This window comes from Motacilla alba, chromosome 4, assembly GCF_015832195.1.
Source record: "Motacilla alba alba isolate MOTALB_02 chromosome 4, Motacilla_alba_V1.0_pri, whole genome shotgun sequence".
NCBI lineage: Eukaryota > Metazoa > Chordata > Aves > Passeriformes > Motacillidae > Motacilla > Motacilla alba.
Window position 1 is genome coordinate 31,050,143 of NC_052019.1, and position 23,967 is coordinate 31,074,109.

General features: G+C 37.3%; 1 protein-coding gene across 1 annotated transcript; it reads right to left on the reverse strand.

Annotated features, from left to right (window-relative positions):
- Window positions 1-1,797: 1,797 nt before the first annotated feature.
- LOC119700800 (coagulation factor XI-like) lies at window positions 1,798-21,039 on the reverse strand. The gene is made up of 16 exons (XM_038136417.1): window positions 18,389-21,039; window positions 18,000-18,248; window positions 17,470-17,528; window positions 14,757-14,919; window positions 14,141-14,244; window positions 12,443-12,602; window positions 11,759-11,868; window positions 8,656-8,815; window positions 7,735-7,844; window positions 7,488-7,647; window positions 7,256-7,371; window positions 6,734-6,908; window positions 6,194-6,369; window positions 5,821-5,916; window positions 4,388-4,527; window positions 1,798-2,994 (listed from the first exon to the last, which is right to left on the reverse strand). Exons 3-16 carry the CDS (start codon window positions 17,525-17,527, stop codon window positions 2,839-2,841), a joined length of 1,884 nt encoding a protein of 627 aa, XP_037992345.1. The 5' UTR covers window position 17,528; window positions 18,000-18,248; window positions 18,389-21,039; the 3' UTR covers window positions 1,798-2,838.
- Between the last annotated feature and the right edge of the window lie 2,928 nt (window positions 21,040-23,967).

Below are 23,967 nucleotides of genomic sequence, written 5' to 3' on the forward strand. Positions count from 1 at the left end.
AGCCACCACAAAGTCCTGCATTCTCCACATATCTGGGAGATATTCCTAGTACTCACTTTTAGCCATCAGGAATTTGTTACAGACAGACTGACAAATAATACAAATTGTCATTGAAGGATATCTGATGTAGGTAAAAAATACATTGCAATAAGGTATTTTATCTGGTCAACAGCTACTCATGAAGGATGTCTGCAGTCATTGAGATCACTTGTCCTTTCCACAGGAACAGCTGAATTTCCTTTGGCTTATTGCTGTCACCTGGATTGCCTCTGAGAAACAAAACATGGAGCTCCAGAGGTCTAGAGAGCACAGCTGACTGCCATTCCTCTTTGTTACTGCAATACTTACAACCCAAAAAGTTACGACAGAAAAAACAAACAAATAAACAAATAAACAAACAAACAAGATTAAGGGAAGGAAAAAATAAAAGAAAAATTTAAAAAAAATAATAACACTTTTTTTGTGCATTTGAAAAAGCTGATGACAGGATTATTATGAGAAGGTATTAAAGGCTGTCAGATTGACATTGCAGATACTCTTTAGCCTACATAGTTTGAGTATTGGAGACAAGTATTTCGGATGGTCTCCTGATGATTCTTATTTAGAGAGTTTCAGCCTCTGTTTTCCTACTGAAGCAATTCCTTTTTTCCGTCAGCAACTCTTTTCCAGCTGTCTTCATTCCTTCCCCATGAGGACAAAATCACACTTGGATGCCAAGAATCTTTCTCTTTTTTTTTTCCCTGTTTTCTATTTTTTCCTTCGCAGTCCCTTATTTAAGTCTCTAGGTTTTTGACAGAATGTCTGAGGTTTGCTGTTATTTTAAACCAGCTGCGGATTAAACAGAGCATGAAGAGACATCAGCCCCCACCCATATCTCTTGTTCTGCTTCTGCAGTGTTGGCAAAAATCCCAGCAGAGTGATGTGCCTTCCCTCTCACCCTTGATCCAATTCCCCCAGCACACACCAGGCTTTTCCTGTTGGCTCTCTGAAGAGCCATGTCCTGCCCTCAGGACTCCCAGCGCATGAAACCTTCGGCACTGTGCACCCAGTGACTCAAGCCCCTGTCACCAGTAGTCCACTACAGGGCAGAGGGAAGGCAGCACCTCTTTCCCCAGATGTGCCTGCAACAGCAGCATTATCTCTCCTCTCCTGTTAAGTCTGGACTGTTTTCAACCCTTCTTTGAATTCTACTTCTTTAAAAATAAATGAACGAAGTAAATCAACTCCCCAGCCTTTGAATACAGCTTTGGGATTTCAGGTATGTTGACTGCAGTCAGCTTAGCACTGCACACCCTGGCTCCAGACACAGATAGGAGTTTAAGCTTGTAGCGTGGAATTACACTTCTTTTCTTCAGTATTCTTTACAAATAAAGCATAAAAAACTAAAGACAAAAGTAATTTTCAGCAGCTTGATTCTTATCTCCCATAAATTTGATGTTTAATTCTTGAGTTTCATCAGCTCATTTACTTGCAGATCCACTCCTGCTGCTGACCTCCCAGTATGGTGTAGGGCAATTATAAGTAGCACTCTGGAACATATTTTCAGCAATTATGGTAGATTAGGAAACAAGCTCATAAAGTTTGGCAAAGACAGTGTTGGTACTCTCCTTTCTGATGCAGTGTGAAATGTTGCTTCTTACTATGGGAAAGTAATTAATTTTTAATTCCTGTTGCTTGCACTAGTATTAATTTCAGCCATGAAATATGTTTGCTATCTGACACAAAGTAACAAAAGATTATAAAATGACACAAGGAGATTTAGGGACAGGATAAAGTTGTTTCTTTAATCACAGAGTTAGGTATTTGGAAAATAAAAAGATATATTGGGGGAGGGGATCCTTTTCTTGATTTTCTGGAAATTCTACCTCAAGAGAAGTAGACCCTCTTATCCTTCTCATCACAAAATTATCCACAGAAATTAGAATAATGTAGGTGACAGCTCTTTGGGAGCAATGAGTAAAAGTGGAAGACTAATGGGGATTGTAAATACACTCAAGTGACCTTGCAACTGGGAATGCAAAAAGTCTGGAGAGCAGCAATGTAGAAAAAAAGTATTTTATGCCTTCGACTGTTTTAGTGTTCTGTGTGCCTCTAGAAGTAACTTGGAGGCACCCTAGGGGTCAGGCTTGAGCTCCCTGCCTTGGTCCTCAGAAGATCAAAGCCCAGTGGAGATCACAGCACAATGGTAAAGCACACCTGTGCCAATCCTTGGCAGACTGCTGGGAACAGCAGGATGGGATTTTCCAGCATGAACTGGGCTTGGTGGTGTCTGCATCCACGTGTGTCCCTCTGCCAAGACCTATGGGTTTGTTTTCTTGGTTAGTACTGAAACTTTTTTTTGTTAATTCCCCAAGGAAACCAGGGCAATGCAACTGTGTAGACATTTCCATGCCTTAGCTTCCCTTCCCCCAGCCCTCCAGTAAGCTTGTAAGTGGTTTGCCCATTTTAACTACATTCAGACAAGAGAAGGAAATTTCTTTTTGCTGCGTGGCAACCTCCTAATACAGAAGTAGTTCCCAGCTCCAAGGTCTGTACATGTCCTGCAACCTCGTCCACTCCCGTTTTATGCTAACAAGAATAGAAGAAGTCTGTGGCTCAGCCATATTTTCTTCTGCCAAATCAGTGATCACAGAGTTTATTGTTATTACTGCTTTTTATTTAGTAATAGGAAAATTCATTCATTCCTGCTTTTCTGCATTTAAAACAAGTACTTTACACTCTAGACTAACAAAAACACCATTGTAAAACCACTAATACACTTTACTAATACACTTTATCCCATTGCTCTGAGGGTTGTTATTCCTCAGCAACAATTTGAGTGAGTCAGTAGTGCTCATACTATGTAGTTTTTTCTAGAATCCAGTCTGCATAGTCAGCAACTTTGGTGTAGACTCCCGGCTGCCTGGGCCGAGCGCAGCCTTCGCCCCAGCTGGTGATGCCCACCAGATACCACACCTCCTCGTGTCTGCATGACAGGGGCCCTCCTGAATCTCCCTGTGTCACAGGAGAAAAAGAGAGAGCATGCAAGGAAGAGGCCTCATCAGTATTTCTATCACAAAGAAATCTTTGAATAAAATCAGCATAATTCAATGTCACCACCAGCATAACAGCCTAGATTTCAGTCACTTTCACTTGCAGCTAATTAAGAGAGGACCAAAGCAGGTGTTCTGATTGTTTAGTACATTGATTTCTAAATAGTCATTGCAAACAATTTTTTCTTCCCCTGAAGGTTCAAAACTACTGGTTTATATTATTTTCTTTTTATTATCATCATTGTCTTATCTACATACAGTGATTAAAAACTGTATGTAGTATTGGCAGTATTTTTTCTTATGACCATGTTTTTAGTATCTCAGTTTTCTACATGCCTTATCCTGTTTGAGTGACTCTGTCCCACTCAGGATAAAGCACCTTTGTGTTTTCTTTTTCTATTCATTTCTGAACATAAGATTCCTTAGAGAAGCTGTTATGAGTTGTTAGGACAACAGCAAGTGTGGTATTTTTTGAAACAGCATCTCTGTGTTCTGTTACGCTGTATCAGATAAAAAAAGCTTTATTGGCATACAGAAAAAATTACTTCCCAGCTCCAAGTATTTTTATTCCTAACTAATCATAGCAATAGTAACATTTCAGCATACAATTATTAAGTGTTAAATGTTTGCAGTGAAAACTGTATTTGGAAGAGAATTTAGTATTAATGATCAGACTATTTTCTTCTTGCAGAAATTAACTCAGAATATTTAAACTGGCAAAAGTGCGTGAGTTTACTCTTGAGCAGAGACTTTGGCTCATGGAACTCATGCTGTTGTGACATTTTCAACTCTAATTATGAACAGAGCAGTTTTCACAGTTTGTTTTTAGCCTTCTATTCCCCATGCATTTTAATAACATTACTAGCACCCTCCCTTCTGGTTTATACACAGAGGATGATTTAAAATAAGATTTTATGCACTGTATTTCCTACCAAGAAATTAAAAAACAAAACAAAACAAAACAAACAAACAAACAAAAAAAAAAAAAACACGTAGGAAATCTGCTCTTATGCTCTTATTGGAGAAATGCTTCAAGGTACTATACGTATGCTCTCTGGATTTCTGATAGCCTGAAGGAACACTGTTTTATTCCCTAAATGGATATCTATATATCCACACTCAAGCACTCAAGAGTTTCCTATCCACGGAATCTATCCCTAGAGATTTCAATGTTGTATAAGAAATATTTTCCATATACCTTGGTTTTCAGTGCTTTTGACAACCAAAAGTGATAAGTTAATCAAGAGCTCTATTGATAATCATACTTTTCTGATAGCAGTTAAAAATAATTGTATTATTCATTTACATATTTAAACATATGGAATATAAAACCATACACTCCTATTTGTCATTACCTTACAAGCATCCCTTCCTCCTTCATCATAGCCAGCACAGATCACTTTGTCACCTATTTTGCGCTTCCAGTACCTTGCCTGGCATTCCTCTTTTGACATGAAGGGAACAGGAGCCTTTTGAAGAATATCTTGTACCCGACCTATATGGAAGGCAATATGAGATGAGAAAAGTTTGGTTCTAGAAAAATAAAGGTTTGAATTCAACTCTAGAAATCCCCATACAATGATATTACAAAGTGGGAGGTCACAGCTTCTGAAGTGTTAATAGAGGTTCATGACACTGATTTTCCTTCCTTTGTGTTAGCAAACGATGTGAATTTAAATGCTTTTATGATGCCATCTTCTTTCTCATGACTGGAAAAGCTCCAAAACCCCCTCGTGATGTGCAACGAATCCTCATATTGGAATGGCTCTCAGAACATTGGCCCTTGGAGCATTGCTGTTAGCATCGTTTTGTGTTAGTAACTATTATTTCCTAGTAAAGTGTTGCAATAAGTTTGGAATCTCCCAGTTGCCAAATATGCGCTGCTCTCTGTCCTAGTAGTTTTAAGGATGGAGAAACTTGCATATAGACTAAACAAGAGTATTTAAAACCAGCCTTTTCTCTAGTAATTAGTCGAAGAAATTTGTCTATAGAGTAACTCCCTAAATTTGTTAGATTTCACATTGAACTGTAACTTCCAGATAGGCACGTGTATAAAGGAAAAGGTTCTTTTTAAATATAAATCTATATAAACATATAAAAATATAAGTAAATAAGTAGATGTAATACCACAGCTTGGCAATTAAGAACTCTTTGGCCCACCTCCGCACAAAATCAGAGGAGTTCAAATCTTGTCTACTATCAAAACACAAGTCATTGGCATGGTCTATAATCAATCTTCAGAATTAGAAAAGCAACATACTTCAGTCTCCAATTTCTAAAGTCACATGAATACAATCACATAAAAAATCACCATGGGTTACGTGCAGACTGTAATTCAAAACAGTTCAGTGGTAAATTTATTGCCTTGTTTCATCTAGGAAAAATAAAAAAGAGTGTGCAAAACCCAGATATGTACTGGGCTTTGCCAGTAGATTAAACTAGAATCTAAGGAAGGGTATTTGAGTGCTGCAGAAGATGTATTTAGATGTATGTAGAGGATTGAATTCTCAAGTATTTCAAACTACTGAACCAATTTATAAAATTAATTATTGTGTCAGCCCATGGAGCTATTTAATCATAACTTCATATATCTTTCATTTATGTTTCATGGTGTCTTAATAGAAATCAATTCTAATAAAGAATTATATTAAAGTACTGTCTAGAAGGAACAGTGGGAGCTAAGAACAGAGAATAATTTTCTTTTTTTTTTAGAGAAGGGGAGGTTTTTTGTCAAAAACATTGATTTTAAAAATACAAAAATTCACCATTTAAAAGTATTTCTCTGTACCTTTTTCTTTTCTGTAACCCCATCCAATTACCCAACAGTCAGTATAAAATATGTTAGTGTCTTCTTTTGATGGCAGGCAGATAGGTAGTTGAAGATCTAAAGTTCAAGAGAAAATATTAGTTTGTCCAGCAGAGACAACTGCAACAGTAAGGTTTTGTGGGCACCCACATGACCCCTGACGACAGCTTGCATGTATGCTTTGTCCCTCACATTATGTGTGACTCCAGCTCGTAAATTAAAGCCACCCATTTTCTTTTTGAAGCCAACAGAATAGATTCTCCTCAAACCCCAGTAGCTGAATATTAAAGGAAGCCAGCCCAGGTGTCATGCACTGCCATAGCAATTCACAGTTCCTCTGCAATATGCTACATACCAGTAAAATTCATAGGCTCAGCAAGTTTCATTAAAGCAATGTCATGTCCAATATGTGCATCTTTATACTGAGAGTGAACAATAATCTCTTCCACGTTGAAGAAGGGTGTATCCTCCTTTATTTCTGATTGTCTCAAAATACCAGCATAAATACGCCAAATGTTGGGATTCTCTAGACTGAGGGGAAAAGATATACAGTCAGTCTGTGACTAAATAGCCTAATGCAGTATTACAGTAAGAAAAAACTCGTATCACATGAGAATGTCTAGGGTTCTGTAGGTATTTGTTGTCTGCTTTAGAATTTCACTTCTGTGTTCATTAAAATAATTTAGTATCAGCAGTACAATACTATGCTAAAAAGGGAGAAAGCATGGACTTCCAGTTACATTAAGAAACTGATGTCTACCTGAAAATTTTCACCTTTTGGCTACCTTAATGCAGTTCATCTATTTCTAATTCTCACTGTTATTATCCTGAAAGGTAAACCTCAATTTATCTTGCACGCTGGGCTAAACTTTGTACATTTGCATTTAGGCCTCACCTCGCGACACAGTGAGCAGCTGTGAGGATCCACCGGTTGCTGATGATGGAGCCCCCGCACAGGTGTCTCTGGCGAGACAGCTTGGCGTGCAAGCTGACCTGCCACGGCCATTCGCCAGGGGAGGAGTCTGTGCCACCAACGATCCTAATTGTTCTTGCAGAATGCTGCATACACACTACACAAGTCATTTAAAACTGAGCTTAAAGACCACTTGCATTCACCAATGAAAAATGAAGATGAGACTACTGCTGATCACTGAATTGGCACCACCTAGTGCGAAGAAGGTGATAAATGATACGTTTTTCATGGTTTATGGTCGTAAAGTCTATAAAATCAAATTCACAGCTGCTCTGGTGTTTACTATGTGAAGACCTGAGTGACTTCACTTTTCCAGAACACTCTAAATTTACAAGATCACCCACTGGAACAGTGCAACAAACACCTCAAAAAAATTTGGTTTGGTCTCCTAGACTGAAATCAGGGAAGCACTGTCCATTTTTCATAAAAAGAAGATTTACTTACCAGTACTGGCTTTTTTTTTGCATAATCTTAGTGAGTATCCAGAGATACTTCCTGGTCCATGTACTATTTTCACCGGAGATCCATTTGAGGACATTCTTAGGTGACACTCACACTTTCTGCCAATTAATTAATGCAAACATTCAGTTTGTATTTTTTTTCACTGAACTCACTCACCACATGTCTGGAATGACTATTTCAGCAATCTTTGAACATTTTAAAAAATATATCTCACCCTTCTTCATTGCATGAATCTTGGAGGAGAGAATAGGAAAAAAATTGGCAGCGGATCATGTCTGTGCAAACCTGCTGACAGGCTCTGTGTCCTTTAGTATAAGTGACAGTAAGTTCATCTCCCAAAAAATCCATCTGTGTGTAAGTGCGAGAATTGCAGGCTGTAAGAATGATTGCATTCAAAGCATCAGAAAGATATTACCTAGATTAATTCAAGATTGTTGGTTTTATTGTAATGTACTGTTTACCAGGAAAAGATCTTCTGCAATTTAGGAGGCCAAAGCCTGATACAGCATTTTCTTGTGATACGAGTTCCTCTGGAATTCCACTCGTTGATGTCTTCAGAAGGCAAAGATTTCTAAAATGAAATATTTTTCACTAAACTAACTAAACCTGTTCTCACATTCTAAAAATAATTGTTTAGGTACTGGTAAAAGCAGGTTCTTTCCTAAATACACTCTTTTCTCCCAAGTCTCAATCTGTAGAAGTATTTCATATGAAAATGCACTAAGTTCACTAGTTCACACTAAATTGAGACAATCAGTTGTGCTGTGAAATGCCATACAAGTATACTACTAAAAGTGGTACAGTATTTATACACACGTAGAAGAGGTGACTTTAGAAGATGCATGCCATCTCAGCTTTGCTTCTGCCTGAAATTCCTTTGAAACTTTATTTTTCTGATTCCTGTGGAATGTCGATTTTTAACTATTAACTAATATTTCACACTACTAAGTTTGAAAGAAGAAAGTCAAATAGAAATATTTTTAAAGCCATTAACTTAATTGAAAAATCTTTTCAAGTAAATAAGTTCACCCTGGCAGGAAAACAGATGGCTCGTTTCATAATGCCATAAAATTCAGGTTTAAGTCTTTAAAACAATCTGGAGGCTCACTGTACTTTTGACAGGTATAATTCTTTTCAGATTAAGACCAGATACACAGCCACAATACAAAAGTCCTTATCACATTGTAAAACAGTTGAAAGGCCCACAGGAAATTACAAATTTATGAACAAAACCCATAAAAACTGTGCTTTACTGAAAATAGCCTTTCAACAAAAATTTACACATGCATAAGAAATTAGTGTTAAAAAAAAAGACGCTGTGTTTTTAAAAAATAAATTTTAAATAATCTACATAGATAATATGATTTAACTGTCATATTCACCTTTGAGATTCTATTTGCCATTTCCTGGTAAAAAATGTAAAGAACAAGCACTTCGGGAAATATGTACACATAGTTTGGCACACAGAAATATCAGGAGTGAAAAAACTTGTAATATTAATTCCTGAAAACACTTGATCTTCAAAAATGTCCATTTGACAATCTGTATAAAACAAGAACAAAATATCAAAATTCAAAAAATGTATGTCATCAGAATATTGAGATTTACAGATTATTTATTTCCATATTTATTCCCATTTTCCTTCTGTGATTGATAAGCTGGAAAAGTAACACAACATTTTAACAAAAAATTATTTCTCAAGAATATTTTTGAATATGTAAAGTCATGGAGAGCCCTACAGGGATATGGTTCATATAGGGGGAAAGAGAAATCGCGTTTTACAATAGAGATTTGCCAATCTAATGGGGAAAGATTTAAATTAATTTTCAGTGGGCATATCATGTTCATGGGAAGACTAGAAAAAAAAATAAGGTGATGATCTTCTTAACACTTCTTTTACTATTTAAAAAGTAGGCAGAGTAAATAGGAGTGCTGCCCTGCTGGCCAAAATATCAAAACACAACAGAGGCTTGACAAGAGAGTTCACACAACCAGACAATGGATATAGAGGTTACAGAAAATGTTAGCATGTTGAAAAAGAGATTAATGAGTATCCTTTTTCAAGGGTATACTTGAAGTCCCAGTTAGAATTCTAGTGCAAGAATTAAAAAAGAAAACTGGAAGCATCAGCATGGAGGATGTTTCTTGAACCTATCAAGCTGCAGAGATAGTAAAAATAGTGAAATGATCCAAAAGATAGGATTTAGTGGCAGCAGAGAACTTGAGCTGTTGAGGAAGTACAGCAACCAAGTCAATACTGCTCATATTGGGAAGATCTTGCTTCAGAAAGGGAAACTAAGAAGAGGCAGAGCTTACTCTGAATCCTGTTAATTTGATGAGGTTTTCAAAAAACATAGGCAAGAAAAGACAAAAAAATACTGGGGAGTAATTACACAATAAGAACAGTAAAAAATATAATCAGAAATGTAGAAAATTAGAGTCAATTAACTCTCGCAATTAGTAGTTAAGATGCTAAGTTAAGGGGAAATAGCCTTAAGAAGAACAGATAGTTTCAAAGGAAATTATATTTAAAGCAAAAATGTGGATCTGAAAGTTCAGGGAGGCCAACCCTTGATCTCAAGGACCGTGTTCAGTGATCATTTCCTCAATATCCAGTGATCCCCAGGAAGATACTTTGCAAAGGGCAGAAAACAGACAAATTGCTATGCATGCATAGTAGTGTGTGTGCATAAGAATAAAGTCAGAGAGGCAAAGGCAGAAAATGAAAGGCCACCTAGAAAGGAATAAACTAAATTAATTCAGAAGAAAACCTCGAACAAATATTGAAATAAACCCATTTCAGATGTTAACAAAACAACAAAGCAGAAGACATTACTGAGGTTTTATGACTACACTCTACAAATCTCTGTCTGGACAGGTATAGATGATCTGTCTGAGATTAGGACAGCTGACCTCCTTAGATGACTTCTTGATGCTTCTATCATCACACAATTTATTTCTTCTCTTTCTTGCTTGCTCTTGCCTCTTTCACGAGACACAGAAAACAGGGAAAAACAGGCAGGAGCAAGATTGATTTTCACATGATGTCATGGTTTTATCCCAGCCAAAAACCAAGCCCCATGAAGTCACTCACTCACTCCCCCACCAGAAAGATCAGGGAGAGAATCAGAAGGGTAAAAGCCAGATAACTAGCGGTTTCAGGTAAAGACTGTTTTGTAGAAAAAAATCCATGTTGGGCACAAAAAGGACTTTGGTGAGTTGACCTTGTCTGGATGCCAGGTGCCCAGCAACTTATTCTATCATTCCCCTTTCCCCACTCAACAGGTGAGTGAAAATGAGATGGAAAACAACACATAGGTTGAAATAAGGCAGTTTAGTAAAGTAAAAGCAAAAGTTTGCACACACACAAGCAAAGAGGACAAACCCAATTCTTTAATTTTCTACTTCCCATAAGCAAGTGATATCCAACAACATCCTGGGAATATCTTCCTGGGAAGCAGGGCTTCAGCACACGTAGTGGTTGCTCCAGAAAGCAAACACTGCAAATAATAAATGCCTGCCCTTCCTCCTCATTTCCTTAGATTTTACAGTTGAGCTGACATCATATGACATGGAATGTCCCCGTGTGGCTAATTTGGGTCAGCTGACCTAGGTGTATTCACTCACAGGATCTTGCCCACCCCCAGACTATTGATGGGAGGAATGTTTGGGAGAGAGTGCTGATGCTGTGCCAGCACTGCCCAGCAGTAAACCCAAGCACTGATTTTAGAAAGCAATATATTGATACTCATCTCTGTGAAATGTGATTTATACAGGAAAACAAGATTATCTGTGAGATAAAATAAGGCTATATGAAAGCAGAATAACGTCATCATTAAGAAGGGAAAATATCACACTGTAAGACTAAGTGGAGATAGAATTAAAAAGAAAATGAAAAAAAATGTTAAAGATGTTTCAATTGAGAATATGAAGGTTTGATACACACTGTTTGATTTTAGACTCTTGAGAATTTTGTCCGAGTAATGATTGCAGGAACAAGCACAGACTTTTTTGCTTTCATCACAAATCACCCACAAAATGCATAATATATCCTTTCCTATTAGCCAGCTGTATTAGAAAGCTGCAGATCTTCAATAAAAATTTTCAAGTGCATACACAGTATACAAACAGAATGTAGAAAGCTTTTTATTTCCCCTATCTTTGAATCTGATGGGCTTTTATCTTTCATTTTTGTATCCATGATACAAAGATGACATACAATTTCATCAAGCCAATATTGAAAATATATGACAATTCTTTAGCTCTCTAAAGAAGGGAATTATTTCTGTAAGACAAATGATAACATGAAAAAATTAAAAATATATGAACCTCCTTTGTTCCTGAGTGTACTAACTATATTTTAGGAATAAGATAATTTTAGAATTATTCTACATAATGAAACATTTCTACATGACAGTGATAGATTGCATTTCAGAAAACATGACCCTTAAAACTAATCAAAATCAGAGATTTTTAAATAGTTACCTAATTCAGAAAGCTGACATGGCCTTAGAGAGAATCCAGACACAACCTCATCGAGCACCTTTATGTTGGTTGGAGTTCCTACACTGGTATGTTTCAAGAAGCATTTTTTACTGAATGACAAAGAGTAAAGAAAGTGATAAGAAAACAGGTCTTCTTCCTTGGACTAAACCATCCTCCTGAACCCACAATTTCTACCACTGTGCATGGTCTGGCCATGGGCCAGAACAATCTCCAGACTCCAGAACAGAGTTCATATGATGAACAGAGCTAGTTGAATAATGCTTAACTTCCAAAGTTGAGCAGATTAGGAGCTCAAAAATAGATCTCATTAAAATGAAATAATTTCTCTGGATATTCTGATGATGCTATTTTCAGAACAATAAGCAGAGTAAGACTGAACAGAGCAAAAATGCAGCACAGCTATCAATATAATTTGTATTTCAGTATCTTCAGAGAATTTTAGGATTTTTTTCAAGTCTGTAATAAACAAGTTTGTCTTTCTCACCAACAGACAAATAAAAGCCAATTTACAATTAATATTTTCCTACCTGTAAGTGTGAACAAACATTTCAAGGAGGAATAAAGTGAATATTCTTGAGTAAATTCTTGCACCTTAGAGTGCTCTGAGATTTAATCTACTTAGGCACAGGGCTGTCCAGGGGAATGAATCCAACCTGTATTTACCAAAAGCTTGCATTGTGAAATGTTTCAGAGGCATATGTAAAAAAATGACAACGGTTGTCATTGGTACATCGTTTTTGACACTCTTGATAGCTGTCAGCCATAGTAATATCAAAAATATTCCCTTCCATATCCAGTCCTACATGGACATCTGGGCTGCAAGCTGTGAAGAAAGAGAGACCAAGTTCTGAAAATGTACTTCTATTCTTTTCCCCGTCCCTTGCCCCAAATTGCCCAAAAGATAGCAGATTGTATGACACAGCCCTCATAATCCAGATGCCACATCCCACGCTCATTTCAGTTACATCATACTTTATACATAGATCTAGCACCAAATCAGAAATGTAGGTTTAGTGTAGTACCTTGTGGCAAGGGGAAAAACTGGCAGACTTTGACTTTGCCTTTGCCTACATGAGGGAGGGGCTCTAACCACTGTGGCTGACTGAGACCAGAATGGCATTCACCACAGCAAGAACTCAGAATCAATATTAAAATATATTTTCTCAGTTCCAAATTCATAGAGCAGGTTAAATGGCATATTCTGTCCTCATAAGCAACAGACATTTCCTGCTTGAGTCAGAATATTACATTTACACTTCACAGAGAGGACCACAATTGTGGGGTTTGAAATGAAGGTCATTTCACAGAACAAGAGTCAGCCAATGACTGGAGGCATTTTTAAACATGTATGCATAGATTTTCATTAAGTCTGATTCTAGAGTAATTCAGTGATATTAATTAGTCTAAGTAGCATAAAGAATAATATCCCACTGAAATCTCTCACTATTCCAAGATAATCACAACTACAAACATGAAGGCTTATTGACAGGAAAGAGCTTTTAAGGGGCCTGACTGCTCTGAAGGGCAAGTGACAAGCAAAAGAAAGCACAACTTATTGATAATAGCTACAGGTGGAGAACTTGCATAAAAACCCACTAAGTCCTGCTATCTTGAGATGCTACACCAATAGAACTAAAGAACTAACCTGACATCCATAAGACACTATTTGTCCTCAAGTCAGGAAGTGAATAACTATATTCTTCCTTATTCTGTTTTTCTAAAGTACCACACTATGCTTAAAGTTGATCTCCTTTTAATGACATCACTATGACAATGCAAATTTAAAACATTCATAAAATAACACATTTAATAGGCTTTTAATATGCCTGGTGATAACTTGCAGGTATGGCATGCTGACTTTAGGCTGTAAAGCACAGATACCCTAAAAGATGTAGCTGCTAAAAAAATTATTACACAGAATCACAAAAGTATTACCATCAATTTGTGGCAATGCACTTTTGCTTTGCTGAGCATCTGCACCTCAGAGTTATAAAACAGGGTCACACATGCCATATGAGCCACTTTCTGGAACTTGAATTGTAGTAGTAAAATAATCTTTAGAACTGGAGTCAGCAGTTAAAGCAAGGGCTGCCATCTGCCTCTAGCAAATGAAACTGTGACTGCAGGAGCATGATTTCCCTGTTACCTTATCTGGGGAGCCTGGGTGGTGGATAGGTGGACCTGAAGAGTAAAACCAGTAGAGTTCTTGTCATCTGTGTTTCAAAGTGGTCTGGCAAAGAACACACAAATCACTGCTTGGCTGCCTCCCTGATTCTATTCCTCTTCTCAAAATGCTGATTTTTAACAGCTGCTATGCAATGCAGAGCATAAAATTCATGCATGTGAATAACCATATCTTACCACTAATTTGGTTACACTGTTTTAAGGAATGTCCAGAGATAGCTCCTTCCATATCCACTTTCGGCAGCATTTCTGTATCGCTGTCTTTTAAATAGCAGGAGAACCTGTGTTTTAAAATGCAGCAATTCTCAGCTTTGGCAGTACTACACAGACTTTCATAACTGTTTCTCAGCTGAAATGCAGCCTGTCCAATATCCCTCAACATGAAAATTTTGACAAGTGCAATTGGAAGAAAAAAAGGGTTAAGCCTTATCTCTCAGGCCATTGAAATTCTTAATTGTGAGAAAAATATACTAAGTAGAAAGGATGGGGAACAATACAGGGATCATTGGAGATGTGAAATTATTCACATTGTCCCTCAACAACAAAGACGTGGCCCAGAGGAGGGAGTGCAGAGTCAGTTCTCTTTCCTTGAAAGGGCCGGTGTGAAAAATTGGGCATTGTCAAATTTAACCTTTTGAATTCAAGCAATTACTCTTAGATCACCATTTTTAGAGATACTTGACATTGTTTTCCATGGCAACCCTGAACCTTTCCCTGAATGCCTGTGTTCTGTCAAAATTTTACCAGGTTTTTAAATTATCACAGGAGACCAGCAAGTACATGAACATTCTACCTTTTTGCAGGATCTTTAGTCCATGTCGCTGGCAAGTAGGTGAAGAGCAGACAGGTAGGATGGTAAGTACACACTATTTGGCAGTAATTGGCACTCGGTGTAAAAACTGTAGTGAGGTCTCCTCCTTGGAAGAGTGTATTTTCATAGATCTGAGTCACACATTCTGACACAGAATAACAAAATTGTCAATTATTAAAGACAGGAACACTCAGTTCACCAGGAGAGGGTGAAGCCACTTCTCTTCATCATTGACCTTGCTTTTAAACCAGGCTTTTGTCAGGAAAAGTGGTAAGGTGGGTGAGTAGCACAGTTCCTCTGAGAGTCTCATCTTTTCACTCCAGCAGAAATAATACTGTTTAGGGTGTCTCCCTCTGTTTCTTGCCTCATACCCAATGCTGGAGCAGGGCAGCTTGAGCCCAGGTAGAAACCCAAGAAGCTGGATGGGCCACAAGGCAGATCTGCTTGGCAGAGGGGGAAGGTACCTTCCCATGGCAAATCTCAGGAACAGCAGAAGCCTCTCCTGAGAGAGGCCAACACAGAACATCATTATGAGGAAAACCAGGAAGATGAAGTGCAGACACCAAAAGGAGTTAGAAACTTTAATGTAAAGACAATCCTATTGTTTGGGGATCCTCTGAAGTCAGAGTCACGGGTGGCACCACTGTGCACAGCCTCAATGGCTGCCAGGATTTCATAGATCTTCAGCTCTCTCACTCCACCTAGAACCCCCCAAACCTTCTTCACAATGACGAAAATACTGTTACAGGAATAATGTCTCAGGAACAGTTTAGAATAAAAATGTGCTGTACTACTACCTTGCATCTGCAGGACTTCTGAACTCTGAATGACATACTGAACTCTGTAATGGCAACCACTCACACTGCAGAGCTCTGCAGCAAAGGTACCCAAGCAGCAGCCTCCTCACATCTTTCAAAATGATTGTAAGATCACAGAATCACAGAGTATGCTGAGTTGGAAGGGAACCACAAGGATCATCGAGACCCTTCCCTGGCCCTGCACAGGACCATCCCCAAGAGTTACACCATGTGCCCAAATGCTTTTTAAGCACTTTTCAACTCTGTCAGGTTTCAACTCTGGGGAGGCTGTTCCAGTGCCCAACCACCCTCTGGGTGAAGAACATTTTTCTAATATCCAACCTAAACCTCGCCTGACACATCATCAGGCCAGTCCCTCTGGTCCTGTCAGTCTCAAGACTCTTGGGGGTCTTGAATATCCACTGTAGTGGAGAATCAGGGTAGTTTGTCCAAGTGCTCCAAGATCTCTGCATTAAAACACACAAGAGATCTGTCTTTGCACAGGAGACCACTCTCTTTTTGAATTTGCCCTCCAAAAGGACTAGCAAATCAATAAAATGAAAATTTTTATTCCTGCATCTACCAAAGTGCTTTTTCTTGGATAAAAGCAAAGAGAAAAGAATGCACTTTTACAGACTGGGTGGAAACCCAACCAAAAACATTTTATCTAGTGGCTTAATCTGTTACTTTAGAGTGATCATTCTGTATCAAGTGATATTCAAAATGAAATAGGTAATATCATATTTGATTTGACAGTTTTAAAAGACTACGAGTGGATTTTGTTTGTAATATGATTATAAACTATGCTTTGGCAATTCAGCATTTCCTGCACACAGGTATAATATATATATATTTTTTAAAAAGGAATAAACAAGGATTATTAGACATATTTGCTAAATGTGTTACTATCTTTCAAAGGTTCAAGTCCTTATTAGTAAAAAATTAGACTTTATAAACATCCGAATTCTCTGGTATGTATATACTTTCAAGCTCTTTCTCTAAAAAATGCTATTTATTATTCTCAGTAGCATTTCTTTATCCAGCTTGTCATTAACAGAAAAAACATTTTCAATTCTTAGAATACACCAAGTGAATTCTAAACATAAAAGAAAAGAATATTGCAATTATTTACTGAATCAGATATTTTTGATCCTATTTACCTTCTTCTAGCATAAATTAACACAAAAAAATTATTTATGCTGTAAAACTATGCACCATGTAAAACTGTGCCAGTTCTGAACACTTTCATTTAATTAAAATGTTTTCTAGGCCTGAGAAATTTTCCAAGATTTTATTTTTTCTGAGACTTAAAGCCAGGTAAAACATTTTCTTAAATCATATTTCATTTACCTATTAGATTTTACTAAAAAGCTGTTACCTAATTGTTCTCTGAGAAAACAGCTAATTCATTACTGAATTTACACCTGTGTTAGTCTTTAGCTATAGTTTATCAGGAAAGGGAATTTCAAAGAAGCACAGTGCAGTTTTTTGTAGTTTAACTTTTGCTACTGGAACAATGTAAATCATTAACCCATCATGAAAGACACACATTACTCTGCCTGCTACACCCCCAAAGGGCCTCCTTCCCCAGCTGCTGCTTAGGCATCTGACTTTGCCACTGAGCACAAAACACGGACCAATTTCACAGTTACAGGCCATGGTCCCATGAGTGCTGGGGGAGGTGACAGCATAGGGGGTAGCAGGACAGTGTCAGTAAATCCCCACTAAAAAGTTTCCTGTCAGACAATAAGGTTATGCCAGTTACCCAAACTTAACTAAACTCAATCCAGCAGAATAAACAACTCTCTCAAGAGCAGACTGCAGTTACTAATCTTCTCCCCTTCTGGAAGAGTTTCTCTACGCTGTTTGTAAATCTCAGTAATTTTACATTAACTTACCACTGTAAACGGAAGCAAGTAAGAAAATGAAATAAAAAGTCCGATAAATCCAATTCATCCTAAAAACCACAAAATCATTCTTTAGGATACATTCAATAAAGCGTGTGTAATTAGTTTTATAAAGCACTCCTAAGCCTAACACTGATTTACACTTGTACTGTTTCACCAATAATTTAAAATTACATTGAAAATTACAATTGCAGCTGTGATATGGTGTTTTGGCATACCTTTTAACAGCAGAATATTTATTCTTGCTTAGACTGGGAACAATATTCCACTGAAATTACATTACTAATACTGACTCTCCAGACACTTTAGTAAATACTGTTATCAAGGTAACAAACTAATGACTCACAGTCGCTGCTTCTTACGCTACAAGAGTCCTAAGCTTTATTTCACATGCAACAACTTAACCTATGAAATAAGTTAACTACAAAACACAAGCCATAAAAACTCCAACTTGCACTCTCTTGTTGCTATGAAAACCTTTCGCTGAATACCAGTGCATTATTGCAATAATGATTACATACCTGAACACATAACAAGTCTGGATGCATAGATCAGGTTTGCACTCTACTAAAAAAAAAAAAAAAAAAGTCAACAGTTTGTGTTAAATATTACTACCTGCAATGCTAACTCATCTTTAATGTTTACTTTGAATGGGTACTCTTTTTGTCAATACTGTTACTGACCTTGGGACACATTTCCAGAACATCTATCATCCACACCGCGCTGGAATTGATCCTGTACAACCACACATATGCAACATCTTTTCTCCCCTATAAAATGATGATAATATTGTAAACTCCTAGAAAAATTTTCACCTCTATATCAAATTACAGAATTTTCATTGTCTCTGGATGTAATCACAAAATCTACACGTATTTGAATATTTACAAACAAAGTAAGCTGAACTTACCATTCTTTGTGTTGCTCAACATATATTAGTATTCCCTTAAAATAATTATTTTGCCTCTGTGTCTGTGTGTGTGTGCATTTCACTTGGTGGCACAAACGAGTTAGAACTTTTGTCCAAGAACTTTGTTTCTTCACTTTTCATTTCTTGTCTGGGCTTTCCTATTCAGATATTGGGCAGTTATTCCAATTTGTTACTGTTTTAATAAAAACACAAGCAAAAAACAAGAAAACAAAGGAAAAAACAAAAAAAAATCTCCAATTATACACTTTTGGAAAAATAAGGCATACCATTCAAATAAGCAGAAAAACAGAGCAGATTGACCATAAATTTTGCCGAGAACATGTGTGTCATTCATGCAACATGTAGTCATAACCATGTTCATCAGAAGTTTCTGTAAGACTTCATTTTTATAATCCATTGTCTATATTTCAGAATTTGGTCTGAGGAAGGGGCATCTTCTGCTGATGGTTGTTTGTTTCAGAAGTAAACTAGTGAGGAAAAAAAAAAGGAAGAAAAAACATTTCCTTAAAGCAACAGTTCTCAAATTTAGGTATCAGTCTTTCTAAAACCAATCATTTCAATTACATCTGTAAGGGCATCAGTTGGATTTCATGGTGGAGCTCAGAAATAAGGCAGAAATGCTATTCAAAGAGAATCATAATGAGCATAGTCACTTTGGAAAAAAAATGCATTTTCTTTCCCTGGGCCTGCTACTCACATGACATGCTCCCATTTGCACTGTTGTGCTGTTGCTCAAACCAACAAAGTTATTCTTCTGTATAGAGAAAAAATGTATTATGGACTCTATGATGATGAGTGAGTTTTTGTCTATTATAGGATATATTTATTATAGGAAAAATTATGAAATATACTGGGACAAATTCTCAGCTGGAATAAGTTTCCCAAGCCTCTCTGAAATCCAGAGATTATATGATGCAAACTAGGAGAAGAGTTAGAAATTTAAAATGCATGGAATGCCAAAACCATTGGCAACCTACTCCTTAGGCCTATAAGGGCTTGACATTACTGCTGGTCTTAATTCCCTCATTGTATCAATTTAGCTGTCCATATTCTAAATATTAGCTAAATCAGGACGTTGCATGTAGAGTTCAGTAATTCAGATAGCAGAAATAAAAGAAGAGCTCATCAAAACATTTTTAGAAATGGAAACATTTTTGATGATCAAAGTTCAGAATTTATTTGAATCATCTAAAATACAATTAAGAGTTTGCTTCTGTTTGACTCTGCTTCATTTTGACTTGGTAGTTAAAAAAACAAAACCTGTTTCAGCCTAAACCAATTCCTTAAGACACCATCTCCCTGGCAGTGCACTTGCTTGATACTGCTTTCTGCTGATTTCCACTGTGATCCATGCACAAATCTCATTCCTGCAAAGGTGGCAGGAATTCCTGAACTCTTTCACCTCTGGAAATAAATTACTGGATTCTAGCCTGATTTAGGTCTAATTCTGCCTGGCAGAACCAAATCCCACATTTCTTATGGCAGTCCTATTCAAAAAAACAGCTTCAACATGGAAGAGGATCTACTTTCTGCAATGAGACAACACCTGATGGCTGTAATGTGGAGCAAGAGGAGAAGTTTCTCAGAGGAAATGAGGGAAGGAAGGCACCAGTATGGTAGGAACAACCCACATTTTCATTTTGATTTGGCTTTATGCACACCCTTTCCATTTGAATGAGGATACTGTAATAATTTCATGAACCTGAATGCTCCAGTGGGAAAACAAACACACAAAAATATTCTGAAGAACTTCATGTCTATCATGGCTATAATATGACAAAGGAGATAGAGAAATAAAACTGCAAATGCTGCTAAAGCAAACTCTGAATCTAAATCTCAATCTTTTCTTCTTACAATCAACAATCTAGAGCCTTTTCATCTGAGTCAGGATGCCAGTATCTGAGTGAAGAATCTACTGTCTCACTAGGGCAGAATCTTCTGTTTGACTTCATACCACCTAAAATGGCTGCAAAAAGATGGATAGAATCTTTTACTGATTTGTGAATGGTGCAGCATTGTGTATTGTATCAAATTAAAAGCAGTTTAGTAGCTCCATATGCTGAAATCACATGTCAACAATAGTCTTCCTGGAAATAGAGCCCAGAAAACACTGCAAATCCAAAGTCAAATAACAAATCAATGCAAACAAAATTCAGGATCATATTAAAGAAATAGAAGACAGTTGCAAATATCAAACAACAAATAGCTACTAGCTTTGTTATTTCAGAGGTCCTCTTTGATTTTTTTCTTTTAATCAGATTTGCCCTTTTTTTTAAATAAATGGAGAGTCACATTACTGCCCGAGGCCTTATTTTTTGGACCTAAAGCACCTGATGCTGATTATTGTTAGATATTAGAGAAGACAGAATGTTTCAACATACACTGAAAGGCCACAGTATCTTGATCAAGGCCTGTAAACTGCCAAACAGTAATTCTCGGGCAAGTTGTATGTTGTATGTCAATTACTAGCATGGAATGAGGTCATTTGGGCATACAACAAATGCTGAGTCTTTTTCTAACTGATAACTTTTGCCTTTCTTTGATCAAAATATTTTGCAATTTCAATGATCACTTAATATCTCCACAAGTTATGCCCCAGGCATCAAATAGAAAAGTCCATTCGTTGAATAAAAGATAGAGTTATACTCAGCAGAATGTAACTAAGAGACTCTCATTTTCAGAAGAATCTCAGATGTATGCAGTTTTTTTGTTTAGAAAGTGAATTAGTTTAGTTTTTAATCTTTTAATCCATGCAGACTATGAAGGTCATCTTCTAAATATGACCTGACTATAAACTGAGGTACTTCTATACTGGAAGTTTTGTCAGGGTGTGGCACAATACTCTTTTAGAAAGAAAACTGGGGTAGGATTCTCCAAAGGCTCTGACTCTTTTAGCTTCTGGAAGAGGAGATGACTGGTGAAATCAAACACAGCAAAATTATTTGTTTGTAGCAGTGTACTAACATTTATATATGTGGCTTTTTCCTTTTACAGCATGAGGATTAAATTTAGGAAGGCAGGTGGATATCTGGTATGCACCACTATTCCACCTCCTGCATGTGTCCTAAACCTGCAGCTTTCAGAGGCCAAAAAGCAGTTTGTGTAAAGGTGGCTGGAAAATTCTAGTGCCTCAGGGCACCTGCAGGTGCTCTCAAGCAGAACCTCCCAACAGGTGGAGGTCACACCTTGTCTGTTGTCAGTGTTCCTCGTAATAGCTGTAAACCATGATCCAGAAGCACTCATACATTCCATTTCTGTTGTCCCAGTAGAAAGTCACGTCCTTTGTGACACCACACAAAAGGTATTTTTACAGACAGTCTAATCTTTTGGTTTAGAGATCAGCTGCTTCTTTAATACCACAGCAGATACCTAGAACTCTGGAATAGGATCACAAACAGCTACTATGCACATGCAGTTTTTATTACACAATTTTTTATTGTCCCATTATTTTATCAGGAAACCTGGCAATGCCATGCTGCATGTTGTAATCCTACAGGAAAAGCCGCCCCCCCCCCACCCCCCCCAACACACACACACACAATAAAACCCCAAATCAAACAAAAAATTCCCACATGAAACTAACAAAACTAACAAACAAACCCCCACATCCAGAGGACTGCTGCTGACCACTACCAACAGCTACACACCACATGATTTCACCTAATAAAATCACACTGGACAATGCAAGGTATTTAACGTCTACCCAGCAGACACAAAGTTTGCTGTATGTTCAGTACTGTTTTCCTCAATATTTATTTCCTTAGCAGTGTCAGATTGCTCCAGAACCAATTTTCACAACAGAAAATAAGAGATCACTGCCATTTCAGAACAGCTCAGAACACAAAGATTATAGGATTACATCAGTGCTCATCTTGGCAAAGACACTTTTTGCATCACTAAATAAGGATTTTTCAAGTTGGCATTCCTTGTGCCAGCATTTGAGCCCATGCACTTTTCATAATGAGTTTCTTTTTATAGGTTTATTCAATTTTTTTCTCAATTATTTTCTTGTCCAGTTTGGAGAGTATAAAGAAACTGTAGAAGATATACACACATTCTATGAGAAGAGCATGGTACAAAAGTAAAGTGCAAGAAAAAATATTGGTCAGTATAGATAGACGTCATAAGAATTATCTTATGCAAAAAAATTCTACAATTTGGTCTATCTTACAAATACTTTCCACAAAACAGATCCCACAGAAGAAAAGGAAGTAATATTAGTTTTCATTTGTCTTGGAAGTCCTCAACTTAAGCACATAGCTTAAGACATGAGGTACCTCTCCAGGCTTCAACTACATGCCAAATCTCCTGAGAAAACATTTTCTGAATGCTAATCTTATTTACCTTGAAAATTCACCCTGCCAAGTATGTAAAACCATGAAATAATTCCTTATTTTAGAGTCTCTTTGGAAAACATATGTCATATTTTTTAAATACATTAACATATGGAGGTGGTCTCAAAAGTTATCTCATTATAAAAAAGACAATGTTTAGATTCAGCCCTGGAAACTGAAAGTCTTGTTATTATACAGCAATAAGACCTATCTTTGAAAAAGAAGGCTGAAGAATGCAAGTATTACTATTGTTAAAGGCTCTTTTTTCTTAATGGTAAAATAAAGACAGTGATTATTTGTCAAGATCTGTAATTTCATTTTTGTAAACTATTTCTTACACACTTTCTTTTTTAGAAGATCCTCAGAAAACGGTAAAAACTAGGCTTATCAGAATACAAAGAATTTGGCAGGTTCAAGGAAACCCCTAATTTATTTGGAACAAATATAAATTATTTTGTCAATATTATGATATTCTGCAAAGTAGAGCAGTATCCCAGGTATTAAGTCACTAAGCGTTGTTAAAAGGAAACATAGAAAGAGACAAAAGAAAAAAATCTTTAAATGTCAACAAAATGAGTAAGAACAGATTACTCCTTTCCTACTTTGTAACACATTAATCATTTCTCGACCAGTCCATATTAGTTGTATCAGCTCTGACCTCCAGCTTCTCATCCAGTCCCCCTCTGCAAGCTGCCCACAGCCCAAGAACAACCTAAAGGCAGCAACACACCAAAAGCCCTCAGCACCAAGTGGCAAGAACAACTAAAGGCACAAGTGTGGTTATTGGTGGGCACCCCTCTATGTACGGTGCCAGGTATCGTGCTGGAGCAACACACACCAGTCAAAAGAAGCCCCTAAGCATTGGGCACAAGTAAAGCCAGACCAGCTAGAGGACATCAGCTTGGTTTAGCACCAGTTTTTTCTTCAGAGCATGCAAAAATCGTGGAGTCTGTTCTCCAGCTGTACGGCCTGTAGCAGACTTTGACCTGTCATGAAGGTACAATCAGAAACTCTGACAGGCACTTCATTGCATCACCGTAATTCCTCTTCAACATCAATTAGCAAAAGACTCTGGATGTTGCCTTCAGGGCACTAGAAGGCAAGAGCACACTGGCTCATTGTTTCAGCTTTGACCAGCATAGTAAAATCTGGTTGAATGATCATCCTAGGGGAACTGAAGCGAAGAAACAATTAGTCATCAGCAATTTACCTGCACACAGGCAT

Excerpts from the sequence above, each read along its gene's own strand:
- LOC119700800 (XM_038136417.1), bottom strand. The coding sequence starts at position 17,527 with ATGAATTGGATTTATCGGACTTTTTATTTCATTTTCTTACTTGCTTCC. Across the intron at positions 12,603-14,140 it reads ACAGTGTAACCAAATTAGTG|CTTGCAGCCCAGATGTCCAT; the intron begins GTAAGATATGGT and ends CTTTCTTCACAG. Across the intron at positions 2,995-4,387 it reads GAGGAAGGGATGCTTGTAAG|GGAGATTCAGGAGGGCCCCT; the intron begins GTAATGACAAAT and ends CCTGTGACACAG.